This window comes from Pagrus major, chromosome 10, assembly GCF_040436345.1.
Source record: "Pagrus major chromosome 10, Pma_NU_1.0".
Taxonomy (NCBI): Eukaryota; Metazoa; Chordata; class Actinopteri; order Spariformes; family Sparidae; genus Pagrus; species Pagrus major.
This window is the reverse complement of record NC_133224.1, coordinates 2,413,808-2,437,615: the sequence shown is the minus strand read 5'-3', so window position 1 is coordinate 2,437,615 and position 23,808 is coordinate 2,413,808. Positions and strand designations below refer to the sequence as shown.

Sequence of the window (23,808 nt, the reverse complement as noted above, 5' to 3'; positions counted from 1 at the left end):
GGGAGCGGGAGGAGGAGGAGGAGCGGGAGGAGGAGCAGGAGGAGCAGGAGGAGGGGGGGACGCTGTCATCACGTACAGCCGCGGATGAGCGCGGAGGGGCGGGGAGGGGCGGGGGAGTTGAGCCGGTCTCTGCTGCCTCTCTGCTGCAGCGGCCATGCTGCTGTCCGCCGCCTGTCTCGGTGCAACCTGCCGCCGCTGCATCCCTGAAGCCCAGGTTAGCGGACCGGCCCGGACCGGGTGGTAGCGGATCGGTCCGCCTGGAGCCGCCGGATCCACCGGAGCAGACCGGAACAGGCACCGGGGGAAGAGGAGAAAGCCTCCATAGCAACAAACCGGTTTCACGGCATTATTGGTAGGTGCCTCCCTCTGTGCGTGTGTGTGCGTGTGTGTGTGTGTGTGTGTGTGTGCGTGCGTGTGTGTGTGTGTGTGTGTGTGAGCAGTGTTTGGGGCGGATGGATGGAGACAGTCAGATGATCAGAGCTCAGGGTTTCATCATGGTTCTGTGCTGTTCTGTCTGCAGGTGACTGGACCAGAGGAGGAGCTCCACTGTGGCCTCCGTGGAGGTGACATGTCCCTGTAGCACGCGTCCTGCTTCAACCCGCAGGTCTGATTTGGACTGAAACGCGTCCACACTCATGCAGACGGTGTTGGAAGCAAAGGTACCGGTACCGGAGGACGTGTGTGAAATGCAGCCATCGTTAGAAGTCTCCGCTCCTCTAATGACTGAATTACACTGAAACGTTTGTAGCTCCTGGAGGCTGAATGTGCCAGTAGTTACGTGTCTTTATCTGTCATCCTGTCAGTGGTTGTCGTCTCTTCTTTTGTCAGTGATGTTGAGGTCGCTGGGAGACAAAGTGTGACTGGGACAGAACCCCCCCCCCCCCCCCCCCTCCATCCCTAAACAAACTGGATTACCAGGACTGCAAACCAGCGTGCCGGGTCTAAAGCGTGATCGCCTGGACTCAACGGGCTTGTCCGGGATCTACATCACAATGTGCTGGGTTTAGAGCCGGATCGCTGGGACCACAGCCGAGCTACTGAAACACAGTGCAGGAAGGTCACTGCGAGGACACGTCCGAATTATCAAGTAGGGAGTAGACGTTTGCCGGGATAACTGGGGATTTCATGGCTTTTATGAAAGAGGATAGTTAAGACGAAGACGATCCCTTAATTTGACAATCTGAGGTCCGGTGCCACTCACATGGATTGTGTCCATCTACAGCCATCACAGCATCCGAGTGGCCTCTGACTGATCTGTTGGTTCTGACAGTGTCGCCTTTAAAGGCTTCATGGTGTACAATTAAGTTTGAGTAGTATACAACAACACGGATCCTGGGACTAAATCCTCTATCTTTTTACTGGTATTACAACTGGACCAGGTACAGGTTACCAAAAAACAATCGACCAACTGGACTACAAAGACCTCAGAAGTCTTAAAGGTCACAGTTCAGAATCTACAACCACATTTTGAGGACTACAACCAGAGAGTCTATAAAAAGGGTTCTGGTTGTACATCACGCTGAACGGGATTATAATATATCCTGGTACCGGAAAAGTTCCCAGCTACAAGAGAGTCACCAAGCTCTTATCGGTTCAGCCGAGGTTCTCTCGTTGTAAAAGACCAAAAAGGAAGTTAACGAGGATAAGAGTCACTGTTTTATGGCTTTTGGAGGATGAATCTTAAGTAGCAGGATCTGTGTTGAACGCTACCGGACCACATCATGTCTTTGAGTAAGACCCTCGAGCTGGAGCACTTCGATGAACGCGACAAAGTTCGCCGGGGCCGCTCCACCCGCACCAAGAGAGATGACTCCACTGCCAGCGCTGGCGGCGGGGGGTCCGGCCCCAGCTCCCGGGGCAGCAGCCTGGTCCCTAGCCCCGCCCACAGCGCCAACTGCAGCTACTACCGGACCCGAACCCTGCAGGCGCTCACCTCGGAGAAAAAGGCCAAAAAGGTCCGGTTCTATCGCAACGGAGACCGCTACTTCAAGGGTCTGGTGTACGCCGTTTCCAGTGACCGGTTCCGCTCCTACGACGCACTGCTGATGGAGCTGACGCGCTCGTTGTCGGATAACCTGCACCTGCCGCAAGGGGTCCGCACGATCTACACCATCGATGGCAGCAAGAAGATCACCAGTATGGACGATCTGGTGGAAGGTAGGACCTTCTCTTGGGTTTATCTGATATCACTGTGTTGATATTGGTGTTGTTCCCAGAACGTTACCGCCATAACCCGGGAAACTGTAATATTTTCTTAGATAGTTATTGTGGACCACCTTGTTTAATTAAAATAGTGAATATCTTTCTGAAACAAGTGAGTGAAAGACAAAGTTTTACCAACAAACAAACTAAAACATGAGGAACTTGGATGGAGACACCTCTGATGCGGCTCAAAACATTTAATTTCTAGCATTTTTGTGGGAGGATGTGTTGTCGATGTTACTGTCTATCTTTTAAATATGATGGTTTATTATCGACAGAAGGTTTAAAGAGCTCATTGTGAATGAAACAGTGTCTCTACTGTCTCTGCGTTGTCACGCTGCCAAACTTGTCTCTCGTAGGAATCAATGGACTTCAACTACCACCAAGTCGTAATCGTCCAGACTTCCTGTCACTCTCTCCGTCGATCAATCGATCGATCTTCCTCTTTAAACTTCCTCACTGTCTCCTTCCTGTTTGCTCCGTCTTTGTTACTCAAACACACCTGAATTATTTATTTCTCTGTGCAGCAACAGCCGGATAATAAGTAGATAATCGATACACAGACCGTCAGGTACATAGTTTATTGAAGTCAATGAAAATGAAATTTTCAGGGATTTATATCCACAACAAATCTTACCGGTGTCCCACTGGGTTACATGTGTTATGTCCTGACTCTAAGAGGAAGAAAGATAACGTTAATGTATAAAAGTGGACGACAGCTGGCAAATAATCCTAATCTGAAGTGTAAATGTACACGCATGTAATGACATTTCTTTATAACAGTCCAGTCCATCTGCTCCTCCTCTGCCCAAAGTCGTTTAGACTGAAACAGACCAGCGACTGAGTAACATCACTTACCATCAATATTGACGTGTGACTGGTTGTAATGTCCGTTAATGAGAGTTAGAGCCAGGAAGCTGTTCAGCCAGAGACGCACTGAAAGACAGATGCATCACTCTTCGGCTCTTTGTGGAATTAATAAACTACAAACAGAGCAGAGCAGTGACGGAAACTCGTCGATCACGACTTCTCCGAGCGTCCGAGCTGCAAGTGTGTGTTGAGTGTTTGTTTGGAGGCTCTCCAGCACCAGAAACTACCGAATAATGTTAACAGATTTGTGTTTACTGCACTAAATATCAAACCTAGTATGTTGATCGACAGGAAATAGGACTTGAGATACGACACCAAGAGCTGCAACGATTAATCAGTCAGCTATTATTCGATTTTGAGTAATTTTCTGTTTTCTCTCCTCTATGACGGTTAAATGCCACATTCAAGTCGTTTGTCTCGTGATCGTTTACATCATCTTTAATCACAGTCATGTTAATGAGGTCCCTGAACACTGTTTGAAGCTAGAGAGGTGGCAGGGTCCGCCACGTATAAACACAGTAAAAGAGTATACATTGTGTTGTCCTTTAGGGTCAGTTTGTTTATTCAGTTTATGAGTTAATCAACAATGAAATGAGTCGTTGCAGCTCCAGACACGACCGATACACACGTCAGAAACTGGTCCAACGCCGAAATGACAAAAACACATTAACCAACTGACAGGAAGTGATGCAACGCTCTGCTGGCTTTTAAACTCGGGCCGCAGTCTGAGATGTTTTATTTATTAAGCAGCAATTGTTCCATAAAAGACAGAAAATAGCAAAAATAATAAGTTGGCGACGACGCCGTGTCTCGAGCAGGCCCGTCACGGCCCGTCAGCAGGAATCGAACCTGTAACAGGGTCGGTGCCGCTGCCTTGCTCTGCTGCCGGTCAGTCGACACACAGAAGGTGTTGTGTGTTTAGTCAGTCAGGTATTTGAATGAAAAAAAAAAAAACCCAGAGCGGTTTGTCCAGCTGGTTTGAATAGCAAAGTGAAAGTCGGCACATGGAGAGACAAGGTCACACACACATTACCTGCAGGGAGAGATAACGAGTGTGTGTGTGTGTGTGTGTGAACATGTAATAGGATGAAAGAGAGAGAGGAAAGGTGTGTTTTTGAGGGCTACACAGGCTGACAAGTTTGTGTGAGAAAGGTGTGTGTGTTGGAAAGATAGCGAGCTCAGAGGGAGGGAGGAGACGGGAGGGGAGCCATTTTTAACCATATAAGGTAAAACAGGAGAGTGACTGTACACGTGATTGGCTGCAATCTGCCAGAGAGATTTAATGTGATTTATTACTTTAATATAAAAGTTGTAATTCATTAAAACGACACTCAGAGGACGTGGAAATAATGAGACTTGTTGGGTGTTTAAGGTGTTTTAATATCATAATGTCTCATTGTCATTTATTGGTTTTCTGCACATCCTGAGGTGGTGAAGAGAAATACTGTGCTTTAAAGAGAGTTGCTGTATTTATGTAGTTTTAAAGGAACAGTTCACCCAGAAATATAAATCCAGGCATCATCTCCCCCCCCCAATGCTGATGGACAGTCAGGTGATGTCTCGTAAAACAGCTGACGTAGCTGGTGTCCTGTTTTAAAACGCAAAGAAACAACCAACGAAACATCGAGTGGCTCCGTAAAGACCGTCCAGTTCGCAGTGATGGAAGAAGTACTACTAAACCCTTTACTGTACTTGTTATATTACTGTTATTCTGTCTTTATCACTAACAAATACACGTAAGAGACACTTGTGTACCACTGGGTAGATTAGTAGTGCTGTTGTGCATCATATTAAATGAAGAGATCATGTTTTTTTGTGTATAAAGTAAGTTTAAGTGTCAGATAAATGTAGTGGAGTAAAAAGTACAGTATTTCCTCTCTGTGTCTGTATCATATAAATATAATATTAGAACTTGAGCGCTGCTGTTCATTGATTTCCATGTTTTCTTCGTGGATCATCAGCCGTCGAGGACGCTGCCGTCTTTCTGACTGACAGGTCGTTCAGCAGAGTGTCGAGCTTAGAGAGACGGGAGTGAATCTGACATCTGCTGTCACCTTCACTTCATCCACACACACACACACACACACACACACACACACACACGGGTTGTATTACTGAAATGGAATTATAAAGTAGCAGAAAATGGAAATACTCAGTTGAAGTACAAGTACCTCGATGTGCAGTAACATAACGTCTCCTTCTCCCGCCCTGTCTTTACTCAGGCGAGTGCTACGTTTGTGCCTCCAACGAGCCGTACCGAAAGGTCGAGTACACCAAGATCTCCATCCCAAGCTGGAAGCCCGGCGCCAGTGCCGGGATAGCCTCCGCCGGCTCGAGCCGACCCGCGACGGCGTCCGCGGGCGTGTCGGCGAGCACCACCGTCCCCAAAGAGCGTCCTGAAGTTCGGGAGGGAAGGGAGAGCAAAGACTATATCAAACCCAAGCTGGTGACGGTGATCCGCAGCGGCGTGAAGCCTCGTAAGGCCGTGAGGATCCTGCTGAACAAGAAGACGGCGCATTCCTTCGATCAAGTGCTGGCCGACATCACGGAGGCCATCAAGCTGGACTCCGGGGCGGTGAAGAGGCTGTACACGCTGGATGGAAAACAGGTGAGGGGGGGGTTTGGTGCTGCTGTTTTTTAGCTTCGACTGAAAATGTTTGTTAGGACCTCAGGTTCTGGTGTCAGTCCTTCAGATCAGAGAGGGACGACTTCTCTACAGAGCTGTTCAGACAACAAATACAGGAAGAGACTAAACAACACGTCTGTACAGAAGGAGGCAGAGAAAACACCTGAGTATAAAGCAGCTACTCAGTAAATACATCGTTTAGAAAGGAACAAACTTCAGCGATCACTTTTCTTCACCGTGTCATGAAGGATGAACTGATTGGATCTTGGTGGCTCAAGGTCAAAGGTCAAAGTCACTGTGACATCACAATATTCTGCTCAAAATGCTCATTATTCAACGCCACAGCTCAGGAACGGCAACTTGAGGCGGTAAAGTCTAGTTTTGAAATATTTCGGGCTATTTTATGGCTTTTATTTGATGCTTGACAGCAGAGAGATGACAGGAAGTGAGTAAGGAAAAGGTCTCTGGACGGACCTGAACCGGAGACGTCGTGGTTCATGTACAATCGCCTTAAAACGCTAAAACCCACCGAGACAACCCAAATGAAGCCACTATTGATTTCAGTCATCTCGCTCAGATTTAAACTGCAGTAGGTTCAGAGCAGACGAATCAAATTACTGCACTTCATTATTAGATGAGTCCTGGAATGTGTTCTCCGTCTATAAGGGCTCGTTTTCAGCCCGAAGTGTCGGGACAGCGAGTTCAGTCCCTTCGAAGCTTATTATTCACGACTTTCAGCTAAATGTGGCGTCTGTTTGAAGCCGCCGAACTGCCACAGTCAGCTAAAGTTAGTTCCTCCGTCCTGGTGTTGAACAGACGCTGATCCTCTCTGAAGCTCCTTTTGTGCACTCAGATCGAGTCGAAGAGTGTGGATTTAAACGTATCACACGTTCACTGGTGGGAGGCTATTTATAACACACACACACACACACACACACACACACACACACACACACAGTATTTGAAGTTACAGATAAGACTGTTGGCTGTGACACAATGACAGTGAAGAGCTGAAGAAAATCAGAGTAAGCAGGGAGCTTGTTGGAGTAAACACACACACACACACACACACACACACACACAGCATCGGCCTTGAGAAAATAAAAGCAATGTTTGCGTACACTGCCTTCAAAACAAAAGCATCCATTACAGTACAGCTCTTCAGCATTTTATGCTTTTATTTTTTAAGTCCTTCCCCCGTGATATATTTAACTGAGCTGACGTCAAAATGTAATTTTTCTTACATAATAATTAATTTAAAGAGAGTTTACAAAGTGCACTCGAGTAAAAGTCTTAAAGTATCTGATATTAAGTGTAGTTAAGCATCAAAAGTACAAGTAAACATATAATTTAGACGTGTGTATACACTGTTTACTAATCGTCGTCTGATCTTCAGTATTTTTCGATTATCAGAGACAAATGTTCTACTTCAGCTCTGATACAGACTGTAATCTGCAAAGTAACTTGTAACTAAAGGTGTCAAATAAATGTAGTGGAGTGGAAGCAAAGTACAAGTACCATAGATTTGTACTTAAGTACTTGAGTAAATGTGCTTAGTTACATTCAATGACTGGTAACTAGTAACTAAGGTTGTCAATTAAATGGAGAAAAATGCAGAAAATGTAATAATCAAGTGAAGTACAAATACCTCAAAATTGTACTTCAGTACAAGTACTTGAGTGAATGTATGTAGTTAGATTACATCACTGGTATCAAGCTACAGCAGGAATAACAGCTTCAGTAAATTACTTAATGAGAAATACTGAAGGCTTTTATTTTGAAAGGCAGTGTGTCAGAACGAGAGGCTTTTATTCTCTTCAGCCTGAATGAAACAAGGCCCGAGTGTGTGTGTGGTGTGTGTGTGTGGTGTGTGTGTGTGTGTGTGTGTGTGTGTGTGTGTGTGTGTGTGTGGTGTGTGTGTGTGTGTCCTCCCCTCGTCCTTTCAGTTTGTGCAGCCACCTCAAGCAGCGGGACAGAAACCCCATCACACACACACACACTACACACTGCAGTGTGGTAACCATGGTAACCAGCCATCCAGTAACAACCCCTTTCCTCCTCGCTCCAGACACACACACACACACACACACACACACAGACACACACACACACAGACGGTGCAGTTCTGGAGGCGTTGGGTAAAAGTAAACCGGGGGGGTCGACGGGACGGAGGAGGAAGTGAGAGGACAAAAGGAGGGAGGAGGATGGAAAAGAGGACAGAAGAAGGAGAATAAAGGTGTGAAGTTGTTGTGTAAATGCACAAAGCATCACACTGGTGTGTTTACTGTACGTGTGCCAGTTCCTGTCGAGCAGCCGCACCATTTAAATTCCTCGCTGGTGGAGCTCTCGCGCTCTGTTAAAGTCATAAATCAACAGTGTGAACGATCAATAACTCAGATCTGTCCACTGAAAATGAAGCCGCAGGACAGTTAGCTTAGCAGAGGCTAACAGTGCAGGGACAACGGTCTGAAAGGGATGAAATCTGCCTTTAAAGCTCACTGAATAAAGGAACAGTGCACTCAAAAATATACACCAGTCACTCACACTAACACAACATGCTGATATACTGGCTTATGTGTTGCCAGTGGAGAAAGTCACCAGACTCCCTTAACAAATCACTCGTTTTTGTGAGTTGTTGCGTGAGAAGAAACTTTATAAACTCTGTGAAACTCCGTCTCTGACGGATTCTTAGTTATTTGGGCCTTTATATAAATCCGGCATTAAATAAAATACATTTAGTTGTTTGTTTCCTTATAAAAAGTGTCAGTTTGTACCAGCCTGTCTGCTTCTGTGACTTACCTGCCAACATTTAGCAGCTGCTGAACACACTGTTCACACTGATTTCACCATTTTGTGACAGTAAACATGTCAGATTTGACAAATTCAGTGATGAGTAACCAATAGAAGATACTTCTTTGTCGCCCGTGGAGGAAATCACCAGACTCCCTTTAAAAATCGCATAATTTTGTGAGTTGTTGAGTCAAAAGAAACTTTATAAACATTGTGAACCCTCCTGTCTCAGTGATGTACATGTTTCTTTTCATTAAAAGTGGGGACTTTCCTGATTATAAATGTGGGAGCCCAAATAAAACAAAGTGAATAATCCTGCCAGACTGTACTCAGGTAAAAGACAAATCCTGTTGCCTCATGTCTCCTCTCTGTCCGTCTGTCCGTCTCTGTCCGTCCGTCCATCCGTCTGCTTAAATCTGGGACATTTTGATGAATGATTTGTGTTTTAATCCTCAAGACAGTTCTTAGACAGCACAGTGTGTGCTTGTTTTTGTGTCCATTGAAGCGCTGCCAGCAGAGAACGTGATTAGAATAATATTCCCAGCTGTCGTCTGCACACACACGCCTGGTTGATTCATCAATGTGTGTGTGTGTGTGTGTGCATGTAGCTGACCTGTCTGCAGGACTTCTTCGGGGATGACGATGTGTTCATGGCGTGCGGGCCGGAGAAGTTTCGCTACGCTCAGGACGACTTTGTGCTCACACACAGCAGCAAAACACCAACTTTTGTGAACGGTGAGACACACAGTATTTTTAATACTTTAATTTTGGATCAAGTGATGGGTTTTCCCAGTAATCGAACACTCCTGGCCATTTTTGTGGTTCTGGCCCTGATGAGGATTCATCTAAGCAGAACACCGGGCTGGTTATCACCTGAAGACATTTCTTAAAACTTGTGTCCCTAAATGGGAATAAATTAGGTTTTTTTTGCTCCAATTTCCTTCTCCATCGTCGTTTCTGTCAAGACAGTCAGAAATAGATTTTTTTTAATAAAAAAATCTATTTCTATATAAAGTATAAACAAGCTGTCAGATTAGTTACAGAACATTTATCGCCTCTGACAGATCAAAGATAAAGTAATCTAGTAAACAGACACCAGAGTAAATACAGTCAGCTGCTCTCTGATGATGATCATCTCTCTCCAGACTGCAGAACCAAGGTGTCTCGCTCCGTCGCCCCGTCCAAAGCTACAACTCCCAAGACTCCCAGCAGCTCCGGCTTCTCCTCCTCCAGGACTCCGCCCAAAGGCCCGGCGAGAACCAAGTCTCCAGGTCCAGGTGAGAACCAATCAGAAGCCACACGATGACACATGCAGCTGTGAGTCACAGATTACTTTGACCAATCACATGGCTCCTTTCTCTCGTGTGCAGCCAATGAGGCGTCAGGATCACAGTCAGGTGGGAGGACGTCACGGTCCGGCACCTCCTCCACCAGTCCGGGGACACGACGCAGCCTCAAGGTGGGACTGATTGATCGATTGATTGATTGATTGATTGACTGATGATCAGTAGATTTGCGTCTAAATATGATTTTTAATATTTTAAGACTAAATCTCATTATTTCGGTCTCCAGATGTCTCCTCGTCGAACTTCCTCTACTGATGTGAACGGAGAGGCGGAGCAGCCAGACGACACCACCGTCGAAGGTGTGTGTGTGTGTGCGTGTGTGCGTGTGTGTGTTTGTGTTCTGACCGTTTGTATTTAAAGTTTAGACCCAGTTTAAAATCTCAGGCACAGACAGAAAGCTCAGAGTTACAGGATTGACCTCTGTCCACACATTTGTTGATAAAAGCGCTGCATCATGCAACTTTTCAAAATTTTGTGGCTGTGTGTTTTGATGCTGTGTGTTTTGTGGCTGTGTGTTTTGATGCTGTATGTTTTGTGGCTGTGTGTTTTGATGCCGTGTGTTTTGTGGCCGTGTGTTTTGATGCTGTGTGTTTTGTGGCTGTGTGTTTTGTGGCCGTGTGTTTTGTGGCTGCGTGTTTTGATGCTGCGTGTTTTGATGCTGCGTGTTTTGATGCTGTGTGTTTTGTGGCTGTGTGTTTTGATGCTGTGTGTTTTAAGGCTGTGTGTTTTAAGGCTGTGTGTTTTGATGCTGTGTGTTTTAAGGCTGTGTGTTTTAAGGCTGTGTGTTTTAAGGCTGTGTGTTTTGATGCTGTGTGTTTTGTGGCTGTGTGTTTTGTGGCTGTGTGTTTTGTGGCTGTGTGTTTTGATGCTGTGTGTTTTGTGGCCGTGTGTTTTGATGCCGTGTGTTTTGATGCTGTGTGTTTTGTGGCTGCGTGTTTTGATGCTGCGTGTTTTGATGCTGCGTGTTTTGATGCTGTGTGTTTTGTGGCTGTGTGTTTTGATGCTGTGTGTTTTAAGGCTGTGTGTTTTAAGGCTGTGTGTTTTGATGCTGTGTGTTTTAAGGCTGTGTGTTTTAAGGCTGTGTGTTTTAAGGCTGTGTGTTTTGATGCTGTGTGTTTTGTGGCTGTGTGTTTTGTGGCTGTGTGTTTTGTGGCTGTGTGTTTTGATGCTGTGTGTTTTGTGGCCGTGTGTTTTGATGCCGTGTGTTTTGATGCTGTGTGTTTTGTGGCTGTGTGTTTTGTGGCTGTGTGTTTTGATGCTGTGTGTTTTGTGGCTGTGTGTTTTGATGCCGTGTGTTTTGTGGCCGTGTGTTTTGTGGCCGTGTGTTTTGATGCCGTGTGTTTTGATGCCGTGTGTTTTGATGCCGTGTGTTTTGTGGCCGTGTGTTTTGATGCCGTGTGTTTTGATGCCGTGTGTTTTAAGGCTGTGTGTTTTGTGGCTGTGTGTTTTGATGCTGTGTGTTTTAAGGCTGTGTGTTTTGTGGCTGTGTGTTTTGATGCTGTGTGTTTTAAGGCTGTGTGTTTTGTGGCTGTGTGTTTTGATGCCGTGTGTTTTGATGCTGTGTGTTTTGTGGCTGTGTGTTTTGATGCTGTGTGTTTTGATGCCGTGTGTTTTGATGCCGTGTGTTTTGATGCTGTGTGTTTTGTGGCTGTGTGTTTTGATGCCGTGTGTTTTGATGCTGTGTGTTTTGTGGCTGTGTGTTTTGATGCTGTGTGTTTTGTGGCTGTGTGTTTTGATGCCGTGTGTTTTGATGCTGTGTGTTTTGTGGCTGTGTGTTTTGATGCCGTGTGTTTTGTGGCTGTGTGTTTTGATGCCGTGTGTTTTGATGCTGTGTGTTTTGTGGCTGTGTGTTTTGATGCTGTGTGTTTTAAGGCTGTGTGTTTTGTGGCTGTGTGTTTTGATGCCGTGTGTTTTGATGCTGTGTGTTTTGTGGCTGTGTGTTTTGATGCTGTGTGTTTTGTGGCCGTGTGTGTCTCCAGAAAAAACTGAAGCGCTCTAAAAAAAAACCCTCTCTGTGCAGCCTGAAAGCCTCGAGCTTCTGCATCACACGGAGCAAAGACTGAAACCCTTTGAAGCAGAAAAGACTTGAAGCCTGAGTTTCTGGGTTCAGAAGTGAACTTTCACAGCCAGAAGCTTCATGAACGCTGTCAGAATGTGAAACGTACAGAGCTGAAATATAAAAGTCGACACTCAGACTTTTTCTTCTTCTCCCACAGTGAACGGTAATCGCTCCGTTTCTTCCTCCATCATCAACGAGAAGTACCAAGTGGGTAAAGTGATCGGAGACGGAAACTTTGCGGTGGTCAAGGAGTGCGTGGAGAGGTGAGGAGCATAGAAACGTACCATTTAAAGGAACAGTTCACCCCCAAAATGTAAATCCAGTCATCATCTCCTCCCTCCATGCTGATATAAAGTCAGGGAAAGTTTCGTAGTCTACAAAACATTTCTGGAGCTTCACAGCAAAACAGAGTTGCAGCAAACAAACTTCAGGACAGTTCAGGACAGTTCAGGACAGAACAGGACAGTTCAGGAGGGATATATCATCATTAATTATGGATTTTGGAACTAAGTAGAACCAAGAGGCCACCATAGTATGGAAGGAACTGTATCAGAACCTGCAAGACAGTCCAGTTGTAAGATGCAGGCAGGACGAACAGTCTCCCATTCATACTGACTGGTGGTGGGATCTGGAAGAACACAGAGGGGGACTAACAATAATAATAATAATAATAATAGTAATAATAATAGTAATAAGTCGTGTTGTGTTTTGACTGACAGGTCGACGGGACAGGAGTACGCCCTGAAGATCATCGACAAAGCTCGCTGCTGTGGGAAGGTAACACTGATTTATAGAGTTCATCCTTTTATTCTAATAATAGGCAAAACTGACACAACACTGAGCATAAAAGTTTAGATTTTTGTTAAAAGATAAATACAATGAAGCTTGTGTACTGTGTGTGTGTGTGTGCGTGTGTGTGTGTGAACAGGAGCACCTGATAGAAAACGAGGTGGCGGTGCTGCGGAGGGTCCGACATCCCAGCATCATCCAGTTAATCGAGGTGGATGAAACACCCAGTCAGCTGTTCCTGGTCATGGAGCTCGTCAAGGTGCCTCTTCTTCTTCTTCTTCTGTTCCTCCTACTTTCTATGGATTTCTTCTTCTTCTGTTGTTATTCTCACGCCTGTGCCTCCTTCAGGGCGGCGACCTGTTTGACGCCATCACCTCCTCCACCAAGTACAGCGAGCGTGACTCCAGCGCCATGGTGTTCAACCTGGCCGGAGCCATCAAGTACCTGCACCGGATGAACATCGTCCACCGAGACATCAAACCGGAGAACCTGCTGGTACGATGTCACATCGTCATCATGACACGACACCAGATATCATCTGAGAAGTCTGAAAACTGAAAACACGGCTCTAGTGTGACGTGTTTGTCCGTGTGTCCCGCAGGTGTGCGAGTATCCAGACGGCACTAAATCCCTGAAGCTGGGTGACTTCGGTCTGGCGACGGTGGTGGAGGGACCGCTGTACACCGTGTGTGGCACGCCGACGTACGTCGCCCCGGAGATCATCGCTGAGACCGGGTGAGAGAGGAGACGAGTCGAAGACGAGTTTCTGGGTCAGAAAAGGTGAACTGACACTGAACTGTGTGTGTGTGTGTGTGTGTGTGTGTGTGTGTGTGCAGGTATGGTCTGAAGGTGGATATCTGGGCGGCGGGAGTGATCACCTACATCCTGCTGTGTGGATTCCCTCCATTCAGAAGGTCAGTGGAGACAATTGTTTTGTTTTATATTAAATATCTGGTGTCTTTAGTGAAATCCATAACTACGTCGTCTGTTTGGTCGGTCCCTTTCATAACGTTTCCCTCCTCTTCCTGTCCGCAGTGAGAATAATGTGCAGGAGGAGCTGTTCGATCAGATCCTCAGAGGGAAGCTGGAGTTTCCGTCTCCGGACTGGGACACCATCAGCCTGCCAGCCAAGGTACCGCTCGTCATCAGATGGGGCGTTCACACGCTGGGGGGGACAGTCCGCCATCAGGGCACTGCAGTCAGCTCAAACACAGTTTAATGACATTTTTTCAAACACAGTAATAAAGACTGGGCTTCAATCTTCAGTCGTCTTAAGGACAAAGTGAGAAACCGTCAAATACTGAAAGTTGTGTTTGTTTTGCTTGAAATCATAATTTCATTAATAAACATGTTTGTTTTTTTTAGATGAAATTCTTCCTCAGCTGTTCGCAGTCATGGAAGAAGTGTAGAAATACTCGGACACGTTTAAGTACTACTTTAGAGTTGTACTGAGTGAAAATACATCAAAATGTTATTAAAATTACTAAAAAATAAAAGGACCCTGTTATGCAGGACGGCCCATTTCAGGATAATGAAGAGTACGTAATGTTATTGAATTATAATAATGGATACAATTCAATTTTAGCTCTTTTTTATTATATTTAGTCAAATGAATCTCAACCAGATAAATAAATAAATAAATGTAATCGAGTATAAAGCAGATTATTTCTCTCTGCGTTGTAACCAGGTAGAAATATGAAGTAGCAGAAAATGGAAATACTCAAGTAAAGTAACTCAAAGTTATACTCAAGTACTCGGGTAAACACTTACTTTCCACTTGTGTTAACACACGAGATGAAACGTGTTGAGCTTCAGCTGTGACACACTGTTGATTGATTACCGAATCAATAAATCTCTGAGCGTCAGAATCTAAACTCTGTTCATGTGAAAGAGTTCAGGCTGCTGACAGTCACATGACCTGCTCCCCAGATGCTGATTAGCCAGATGCTGCAGGTGAACGTGGACACTCGTTTCACTGCCGAGGAGGTCCTGTCACACCCCTGGGTGACGGTAAGCGCACACACACACACACACACACACACACACACACACACACACACACACACACACACACACACACACACGAATGTACACTACACACATACAGACGACAGTTTTATCACCCAGATTTTCTAGAAATCACTTTGTTTTATGACTTTTATGAAAACTTCAGCTTCTTTTTGTCAATAACTCTGTAAAACACAGGACTGATTCTCTCTTTTTGTAACTTTTTGGAGACTTTCACATTCAAGTAACTCATCAATCAGTTAAATTCTGAAGCCGTGTTCCCACCACAGGGACCAGAGTCTGGATTAAGCCGTGGGGACGTTATTTTAAACTTTGGAGGGCCGTCTTTAGGCGTTGGGCTGCAGCGCCTGCAGTGTTTTATTTCTGCCACCATTTTTAAAAAATCTGCAGCCACAAAAGTTTGTTTTTTGTTCAATTGTTTCTTTAAAATAAGTTTCTGAAACCTAAAGTTCTCTGAATTTTGAAAGTAAAACTCTGCTTAACTTAAAAAAAAAGTAATCTGAGTACTGACTGTGCTTTGGTTTAAACTTGTTATTGATGTGTCTGTTTAGGATGAGGCTCCTGTAGACTCCAACACTGTGAGCAGCACTGAAGACCAGACCAGTGGAGACACACTGGAACCAGAACACGAGTCCCCGATACTGGAAACCAAACAAGTTCCTTCCCCTCTGGTCTGAACCACATCCCCTTTTTCATCGACTGGAAACCAAACACCTCTGGTCTCGACTCGTCCTGGACTCAGGAAGTTGTCCTGTTTTCTTTTGAATGAAGACTAAATGAGTTTCATCACCTCCAGTGTTGAACACACTCTGTTTTCTCTTTTGGAAACCAAATGAGTTTTACCTTCTGGAAGCCAAACAAGTCCACCACTATCGAGTCTAGGATCGGACCCGATTTCACCACCTGGAAACCAAATGACTTCTCTAAATCCTGAACTAGAAAACATCATGTTTTATCTTCTGGAAAACCAAACAAGTTCCCTTATTACTGTTTTTTGGACATGTTCATTTGCTTCTTCTGGAAACTGAACAGAACTTATTAAGTACAGTATGCTCTACGGAAAGTTTCCTCACCTCTGGTCTGGAACACCTTCCTTTTTCTTCTCATAGAAACCAAACCAGTTCCCTTGTTTTTGTTCCAAAACACATCTTTATTGATCTACTGAAAAACTGAGCAAGTTCCCTTAAATCTTGTCCCGAGTACACCCTTGAAACCAGGTTAGTTCCCTCACCTCGGGTCAAGAACGTGTTTCCTTTTACGTACTGGACACCAAACAAATTTCCTGAAATCTGCTCTAGAACTCGACCAGTTCTTCCACTGAAAACCAATTGAGTTCCTTCGCCTCGTAAGTTTAGGACGCACCCAATTTCATCAACTGGAAACCAGATAGGTTCCCAAATCTGTGGACTAGAGCAAGTCCCTGCTAATCAACTGGGAACCAACAAGTTCCCTCACTCATGGTCAAGAACTCGACCTGTTTTTCTACTTCTTTGATTTACTGGTAACCAAACAAGTTCCCTCGCTTCAAGTCCAGAACTTCTTGGTGTCTACTGGACACCAAATAAGCTTCCCTCCTGTTGGTCTTAAAGACCTTCTGTTTTATCCACTGGAAACTGAGCAGGACTCCTTAACTTTAGTCCAGTCTTTATCTCATAGAACCGGTCCTCACCTGTGGTCCAGACCAACACTAAACTGACTGAAGACTTTCAAGAGTCCTGTTTCTGCTGCTGCACTGGAAAGTATTTAAATTCTCCTTGACGAGCTCCGTTGAACTTCTGTTAGCTGTCCATTTTGCTCGATAGGAGGAGTCCCATTTTGTTTTGGCTGGACATTAATGAAGTCGCCCCACTGCTGCTTGGAGGACACCCACCATATCAACACTGGGACACCATGAAGGTGCTATTGGACACATCCCTTTCATCACCCAGTGTCTCAAGGGACTGGACCCATCTCGTGAAAATGGCCCTTACCTCTGGTCTGAATGATGAACTCAGAGGCTCTGAAAAAGCCTCAAACCACTTTCATAAGGATACAAACAACTGATTCACTGGCAAAAGTTCCCTCTGGTGTAGGGATTATTTTCTCTGTAGTCCCTGACGCTTGGCGGCCAGGATGTCTTCCATTTATTCTGGGAAACGGTCCGATTCCTCCTGCCTTTACCCTACAGCTCTCCTTCCACTGACCTGAAGGACGTTTCTCATTTCCTCTACTTGGTGCCCACCAACCCAAGGAGATATGAGTACTGTGCCTGTTTATGCTGCTGATGAATTCCCCTTAATATCCTAAATGTCAGCCGTTTCTTCATTGGTTCAGCTCCTCAGATCCCAGCTCCTGTCATCAGCTGTATAGACAGATAAGGCTCATTGTTTTCCGTTTTTCATTTTTGTCGTGGAAATATATCTTTGTTTGTAGAAAGGAGGGAATAGTTTGACATTTTAGTGTGAAAAAAAAGTTGGATGGTAAATTCTATACTATCTCATGTCTGTAACAAAAGATGGAGGAGGAGCCGGGGGTCATTAGCCTAGCTTAGCTTCAATACTAAAGGATACTAAAAGGGGGAAAGAGGAAGCCTGGCTGTTTCAAAGATCTGCTTCTTTAGATCCAGCTTTAGAGGCCTTGTTTGACGTTTTTTTGAGCTTTGAAGCTAGCCGTTTCCCCCCCGTTTCAAGTCTTTAAGCTAAGCTAGGCTAATCACCTCCAGACTCAAATCTTCTCACCAAAACATGAACTGGTCCAGATTTTGTTCCCACGCAAATCTTATGTTTAAAACCAAATTTCCGCTTGGATTTCAGTAGCATTGATTGTTTCAAAACCTTCACTTTTAAACTAATGTTCTGAATAAATAAGAAGTTACAAAACAATGAGCCTTATCTTCAGAGACTCAGTGTCCTCCTCCACTCCACTGAAGGACACTTTCTATCACCCAGCTCCCGTCCTTCCCCTTTTCCCCCCACGCTTCGTACTGTAACTCAAATCAACCGAGTGACTTCCAAACCTCACAGTTTAAAGAACAATCTCAACAACCTTTCGAGGTTTCTACCTGCAGTATGACTGAGGTGAAGGGCACGTTCCAGTCCAAACCCAGAGCTCCCTGCCTCTCTCCTCCTGCCTGCAGTAAACGGAGGATAAAACATGTTGTATATACTGTAAATATCACTCTTGTCTGTTGGTGTCTATCTGTGTGAGTCAGTTGTGAAGTAGGGAAATAGTAGCAGTTTGAAAAAAAAAAAAAAAATACGACAATGAAAAGAAACAATCTCATCATAGACACGATGTGTCAGCGCCCTGAAAAAACCTTGTTTTATCTCAAAATTTTAGATTTTAAAGATGATTTTTCTCATTGATATCGAAAAATTTGCGACATTTTTAAAATCTACAGTGGTGGAATGTAACTAAGTATAGTTACTCATGTACTGCACTCAAGTATCAGTACTTCTATTATAGTATTTCTATTTCATTACTCTTTCGACATTTCAGAGAGAAGTATTGTCCTTTATAATTATTCATATATGTATTGTAAAAAACGACCAAACAATATATAAGAACTGAGCCTAAATGATTAATCAAGTTATAAATTAGTTGAGTTACCATAAAATTAAGCAGCAACTTTTATAACCTGAAACATTTCATGGTTTCAGCTTCTTAAACTTGACGATTTGATGCTTTTCTTGGTCTCACAGTGTTATTCTAATGTTTATAAACCTTGGCCCGATTTGTTTTTACATTTTACATTTACAGTAAACCTACCCTTCGTTTTCAAATGCCCCATGTGCCGCTCACAACAGAATTACAAGGAGTAGTCATGAAGACCCTCGTACGTCATCGACTTACATAAACGAACGGAATTGGACCAATATGCCGTCTTCAGCTGCGAGGATTTCTCTCATGTTACTATCCTGTTATTGTCACAAGGCCATGTACCGTTTGTCTGATGGAGAAAGAAAAGCATAGAGCATTATTTTGCGCTTTTATAAAGACCCATAATATGTTGAAATCACAGTTTAAAACTCCTTTAATGTAGCCCGAACACTTCGTCCTACAACTCCATCCCAACAGGAATCAGGACACCCTACACCTAGACAGGAACGCTTAAAATAGAGGGGTCAAGGAGGGTATTGGAACTGGGCCTTAATTTAATAAATGAATAATGAGAACAAACAGTTTTGGCATTGGTGGGGCTGCAATGTAAACCTTTTGGGGCAACTGCATCCATCAGTACGTCCACTAGAAGTGTTTGCTCTTGACACTGAGAAACTACAGAGATAAACCCTTTTGCCAAACTCCCTCTGTTGAAAACCACCAGACTCCATTAACAAAAACACTAATTTTATCTTGCTGAACACGGGAGTTGCTATTTTCTTCCGCTTCGTCGATCCGTTCGTCTGTTTGTAATATCTTGTGACTCTGGTGTTTTAGTTGAGCCCAACTAGAAACTGTTTAAAAATGTACTCCCAATTCTGCTTAAACATTAATTTATTCCCGTTAAGAAATAAAGCTATTTACAAAGTTTATCAATACCTGTACTCTTACCTTACATGTACAATGCAGGACTTTTACTTGTAATGGAGTATTTTTACAGCAGGGTGTCAGTACTTTTACTTCAGTAAAGGATCTGAGTACTCGCTCCACCACTGATGCTAAAGTCAATAACATGAGATTCAAGGTTTCTGAGGGTTGCTGATGAACTGTAATGAAAGAGTTCTTACCTAAAAGTTCCTGATCGATCAGGTAGCAAACGTTGCCTAGCAACAAAGGACTTGACAGTGATGGATCTCTTTCCTTATATGGACATGTGTCTGTGAGATGTGACGTAGTGGGTCACCTACCAATCATATCGCTCCATCCACACATCCATCATGTTGTCTGTTGATGTTACAGCTTATAAGAATCACTGAGGACGAAGGAAAGGTGTGTGTGTGTGTAAATAAGTGTGTGAAATACAAATCACGTGAGGCTCAGTGTGTGTGTTTTGTGCGAGTGTGTGTCTGCATCAAGGGAAGTGTTTCACTTAGTTTTAAAACTTGAGAAGTCAGCTGTCACCTGGAGGATAAATGTGTTGACCTGATGCAGTGTTATGACCTCACCATGACCTTTGAACTTAGCACGACCTTTCCATGGCCTTGACCTTTGGCGGGAGTCGCTGATTAAGAGTTAGACGAGGTTGTTCTGTCGAGGCCACGTTGCAGATTTTGAGCGGACGACTGCGAAACCTTTAAAAAAAACACACATTTATTTCTCTTTAATAAGTCTCAGAAGATTTAGCATCAAAGACGTTCACAAGTTATTGTTGTGCAGCTACGATCCAGGAAATCAATCATTTTCTGCATTTGTCTCCAGCGGATCAATCTGAAATATGTCAGACAGTAGTTTTGTACAGTCTGGTGGAGTTGGAGGCGACAGGCTGCCCACCTTCAACTTCTCAGTGAGGTAACTAACTCCTTTCCCCTCACTGAAGTTATCAGGCTCTCTATCTGCAAATCCTCCGCCATCGTCCTGTCAGTCAACTGTCTGGACTTTTGTCATGTGATAAGTGAAATGAGATTCCTGCTGCTGGTGTACAGAGCAGTAAGTAATGATCTTTTTTTTTTTTTTTTAACGATAACTGCGACAGCGGCACATGCAAGTCAGGACATTTTTTGGTTTGTTTTGAGGCATATTCTTTCAGTGGTAACATCTTCTGGAATCGGTCTCTGAAAGCCTGAGTCGTCCACAACCTGACTGAAAAATGTTTTAATTCTGGCCAAGTGTTTTTATTTTAATATATAATTTTCTCTACAAAGATTAGTTTGATCATTTTGAGGCAGCTGGAAACACTAAAATGAAAACGTGCTTTTTATGAGGCTGAACTGATGAAACGTTGTAGATGTTGTGACATATGTTACGCACCATGAAGCACATTGTCACTTTTCTGCATTGTTTACATATTCATGATGAAGTGTTACACCTCTACAGTGTTTAAAATCTGTCAAAAAAAGACATTTAACAATCCTCATGAAGTCGTCTCCGTGCCAACACTAATCATCGACACATCGGTCCTCACACTAATTGTTCACTTCCTACTGATTGAATAATCGTTCGCTCTGCAGAAGATCAGCAACAAAAGTCAAACTCTTTGAATCAGCGGCTCGGCCTCTGACCTTCTATGCCTGCTATGAACCCAGTAGTCTTAATTCTTTTCTCTTTGCTTTAAACCAAACCAAAAGGAGCCTTCTGTTGACGCCGTTAGCGGTGCAGCCACACCTGCGTCAACAAGCAGCTGAAATCTTCTCCGTCTGCATGACGTCTGTGTCGAGCTGCCATCTGACGCTGATGTGCAGTTAATGAAAAGCAGCACAGACGTGTTTTAGAAGTGAGAAGAGGCGGCAGAGAACGGATCGGTACCATCAGCAGTAACGTTAAAGAAACTCATCGTTGGTTTGGCACGTTCCAGCCAAATGGGTAACGTTTCTTTAGACTGACTTTGGATATTCGTTTTGGTTCTTGTTTTTCCAAAGATGACAGAGAACTGACATAAATTAAAGGAACAGTTCAGCCGAAAATGTAAATTCAGCAAAATAGCGTTGCACACGTGACGTCATAGACACGCGCCTGATGCAAACCAGGGTTAGTGCTCACGCTGTTTGAAGCTACAGTGTAAATTAAAGTAAATAACGTCTCTTCTTATCAGTTTCTGGAGACTTGGACGACGCTGGACGAGCTGCATGGAGACGTTTTATGTTTTGTCTCCAGCTGCTTCAGTTGTTTAGCAGAACGCTGCAACTCTGTTTTACTGTGAAGCTCCAGAAATGTTTTGTGGACTACGAGACTTCACCTGACTTTACATCAGCATGGAGGAAGGAGATGATGACTGGATTTACATTTTTTGGTGAACTGTTCCTTTAATTTCAGAAAAGACCTGAGTGGATTCCAGTGATTTGACTCGGGGTGGCTGCAGTTTTTGACCCTTTGTGTGTGTTTTTTAATCAAATGCAGTGTGAATGTGTGTGTGGTCATTTCACATCATGCCTCATGTTAGACAGGAACTGTTTGTTTTATTAAGTGCAGTAGACAAATTAGGGATTTGAAACCAAACTGGGCTGGTTTTCCTAAAAGGATCTGAGGTTCAGTTCAATCAGCTCAAACATAATGACTCGATCATTTTATTCTGTAAGAAGTCGTCACGTTTTAGTTTTGAAGACGATCCAATGACTCGACTCAACCTTGAACCTGGCAGCGAACAGAAAGAAGCCTTTTGACGCGTGAAAAGGTTTTTAATTCTTTAAAGATTATGAGCTCAAACTTTCTCAAAGCTGATTCACTTTGACTATTTTAAAATCTAAATTAAATCTCTGCTGGTTTTTTCTCTGCGAGACACTTTTAGGAAAACTGGTCCTGGGTTGAAGTGGAAGGAGATGTGAGGAGAACAGTGTTTTGAAGACATGTTGTAGACATGTTTTAATGCTAACAACGATCTGTAACGTGACGTGTGTTGATATGAAACGTGTGTGTTTGTCGCGATCGGGCTGCAGGCGTTCGGCCAAAAGAAAAAGCCTGATGTGCATCGAGAAAAGAAGCGATCGACTGTGAAAATAAAAAAGTGATGCAGTGGCATCATGTTAACCTGCTGCGTCTGTTCCTGTCATCTTCTTACTGAGCTGATAAAGTGTCTCTACTGTACAGGACTTCAAAGATTTCTGACATTACAGCAGAAGCAGATGTAAATGATCCAGACTGGAGCCCGACTGATATGATCCCTCAAGGCCCATTGTTCTGCTTTGCTTCACCGCTGAAGAAAAGTTGTTTTGAGCCGTCTGTCGCTCGTTCCCGAGCTCAACCCTCAAGCTTGAACCTGTGAAGAGGCCGGTTCACCAGACAACACCAACGCCTCCATCTCAGCGTGCAGTCATGACATACATCGTTAGGAAGCTTAGATTCTGGTGGTTCTGTTCATGCAAACCATTTCAAGAGAAAAGCCTCATCAGCACAAGGTACAACCAACAAACACACTGTCTTCTCTTAGTCCCAAACGTCCACTAGATCCATTTCAGTCCAGAACACAATATTTCATGATTAAACGCTGAGAAGAAACTGAGCACGGACGCTTGTTCCTGCTTTTATCCCTCCACATCAGCTGGATCCTGAGATGGCCGCCGTTTGACTGACAGCTCATCTGAGCAGATCTGAGCTTCTATGCCCGCCCCAGAGGCTGCAACAGCCAATGAGTGACCACGTAGCGACCCACTCTCCCTTCTGCCTCCTCTCTCCTGAGCCACTCACACGCCAGCCTCCAGATGATTGATGCATCACGTAGCCAATGAGATTTCAGATCCAGTAATATATAGTTTATATCCGTCTTTAAACCATAAACTTGGAAATTATGCAAGTTTGTAGTTTTATGCGTTTTGCTCTTTGAGTAGGCCGTTTTTCCACCTAAACACTTGTTTTCAACTATTATATATGTACAAAGTTGGTGTAAATAAGGAAATAAAGAACAATAAAAAGTATTTTGAGGTCATAAAATGGCTTTATTAGCACTTCTGACAGCTCGGGGAGAAAATTCAGCGTACAAAAGAGCCCAACACCTCGTCTGTACGCCAATGACTCAACGACAGCTTTGGATTTACTACACTGGGAGGGTGCTGAGGACAAAGTTACGTACATTTCCAGGATTAAGAGGTTAAAGGAGGCCAGAACAGGCTGCCAAAGTTCAGACTGACTGTAAACGTGTATATACGAGTAATAAACACTGCCAAAGTTCAAGCTGCTCCTTTTCTCTTATGAAACAAAGACTGTTAACCCTCCTCTGACTGTATATTTCCCTCCTCTGACTGTATATTTCTCTCCTTATGACTGTATATTTCTCTCCTTATGACTGTATATTTCTCTCCTCTGACTGTATATTTCTCTCCTTATGACTGTATATTTGTCTCCTCTGACTGTATATTTCCTTCCTCTGACTGTAGATTTCTCTCCTCTGACTGTATATTTCCCTCCTCTGACTGTATATTTGTCTCCTCTGACTGTATATTTCCCTCCTCTCACAGATCTGCCAGTTCAGGGATTGGTGATCTCACCGTGCTCCAAAGTTCAACAGCTGACAAGACAAATCACCTCAATTC

The 23,808-nt window shown here is 44.0% G+C and overlaps 1 protein-coding gene across 1 annotated transcript; it reads left to right on the top strand.

Moving 5' to 3' along the window:
- The first annotated feature begins 1,721 nt into the window (after nucleotides 1-1,721).
- On the top strand, nucleotides 1,722-15,430 carry LOC141003605 (serine/threonine-protein kinase DCLK2-like). Its single transcript, XM_073474992.1, has 15 exons — nucleotides 1,722-2,157; nucleotides 5,295-5,680; nucleotides 9,097-9,223; nucleotides 9,634-9,765; nucleotides 9,859-9,947; nucleotides 10,061-10,133; nucleotides 12,051-12,156; nucleotides 12,613-12,670; nucleotides 12,822-12,941; nucleotides 13,031-13,177; nucleotides 13,284-13,417; nucleotides 13,519-13,596; nucleotides 13,718-13,814; nucleotides 14,612-14,692; nucleotides 15,262-15,430. Exons 1-15 carry the CDS (start codon nucleotides 1,722-1,724, stop codon nucleotides 15,385-15,387), a joined length of 2,190 nt encoding a protein of 729 aa, XP_073331093.1. The 3' UTR covers nucleotides 15,388-15,430.
- The last annotated feature ends 8,378 nt before the right edge of the window (nucleotides 15,431-23,808 follow it).

Excerpts from the sequence above, each read along its gene's own strand:
- LOC141003605 (XM_073474992.1), top strand. The coding sequence starts at position 1,722 with ATGTCTTTGAGTAAGACCCTCGAGCTGGAGCACTTCGATGAACGCGAC. Across the intron at positions 9,224-9,633 it reads AACACCAACTTTTGTGAACG|ACTGCAGAACCAAGGTGTCT; the intron begins GTGAGACACACA and ends ATCTCTCTCCAG. Across the intron at positions 13,597-13,717 it reads GGATTCCCTCCATTCAGAAG|TGAGAATAATGTGCAGGAGG; the intron begins GTCAGTGGAGAC and ends TCCTGTCCGCAG.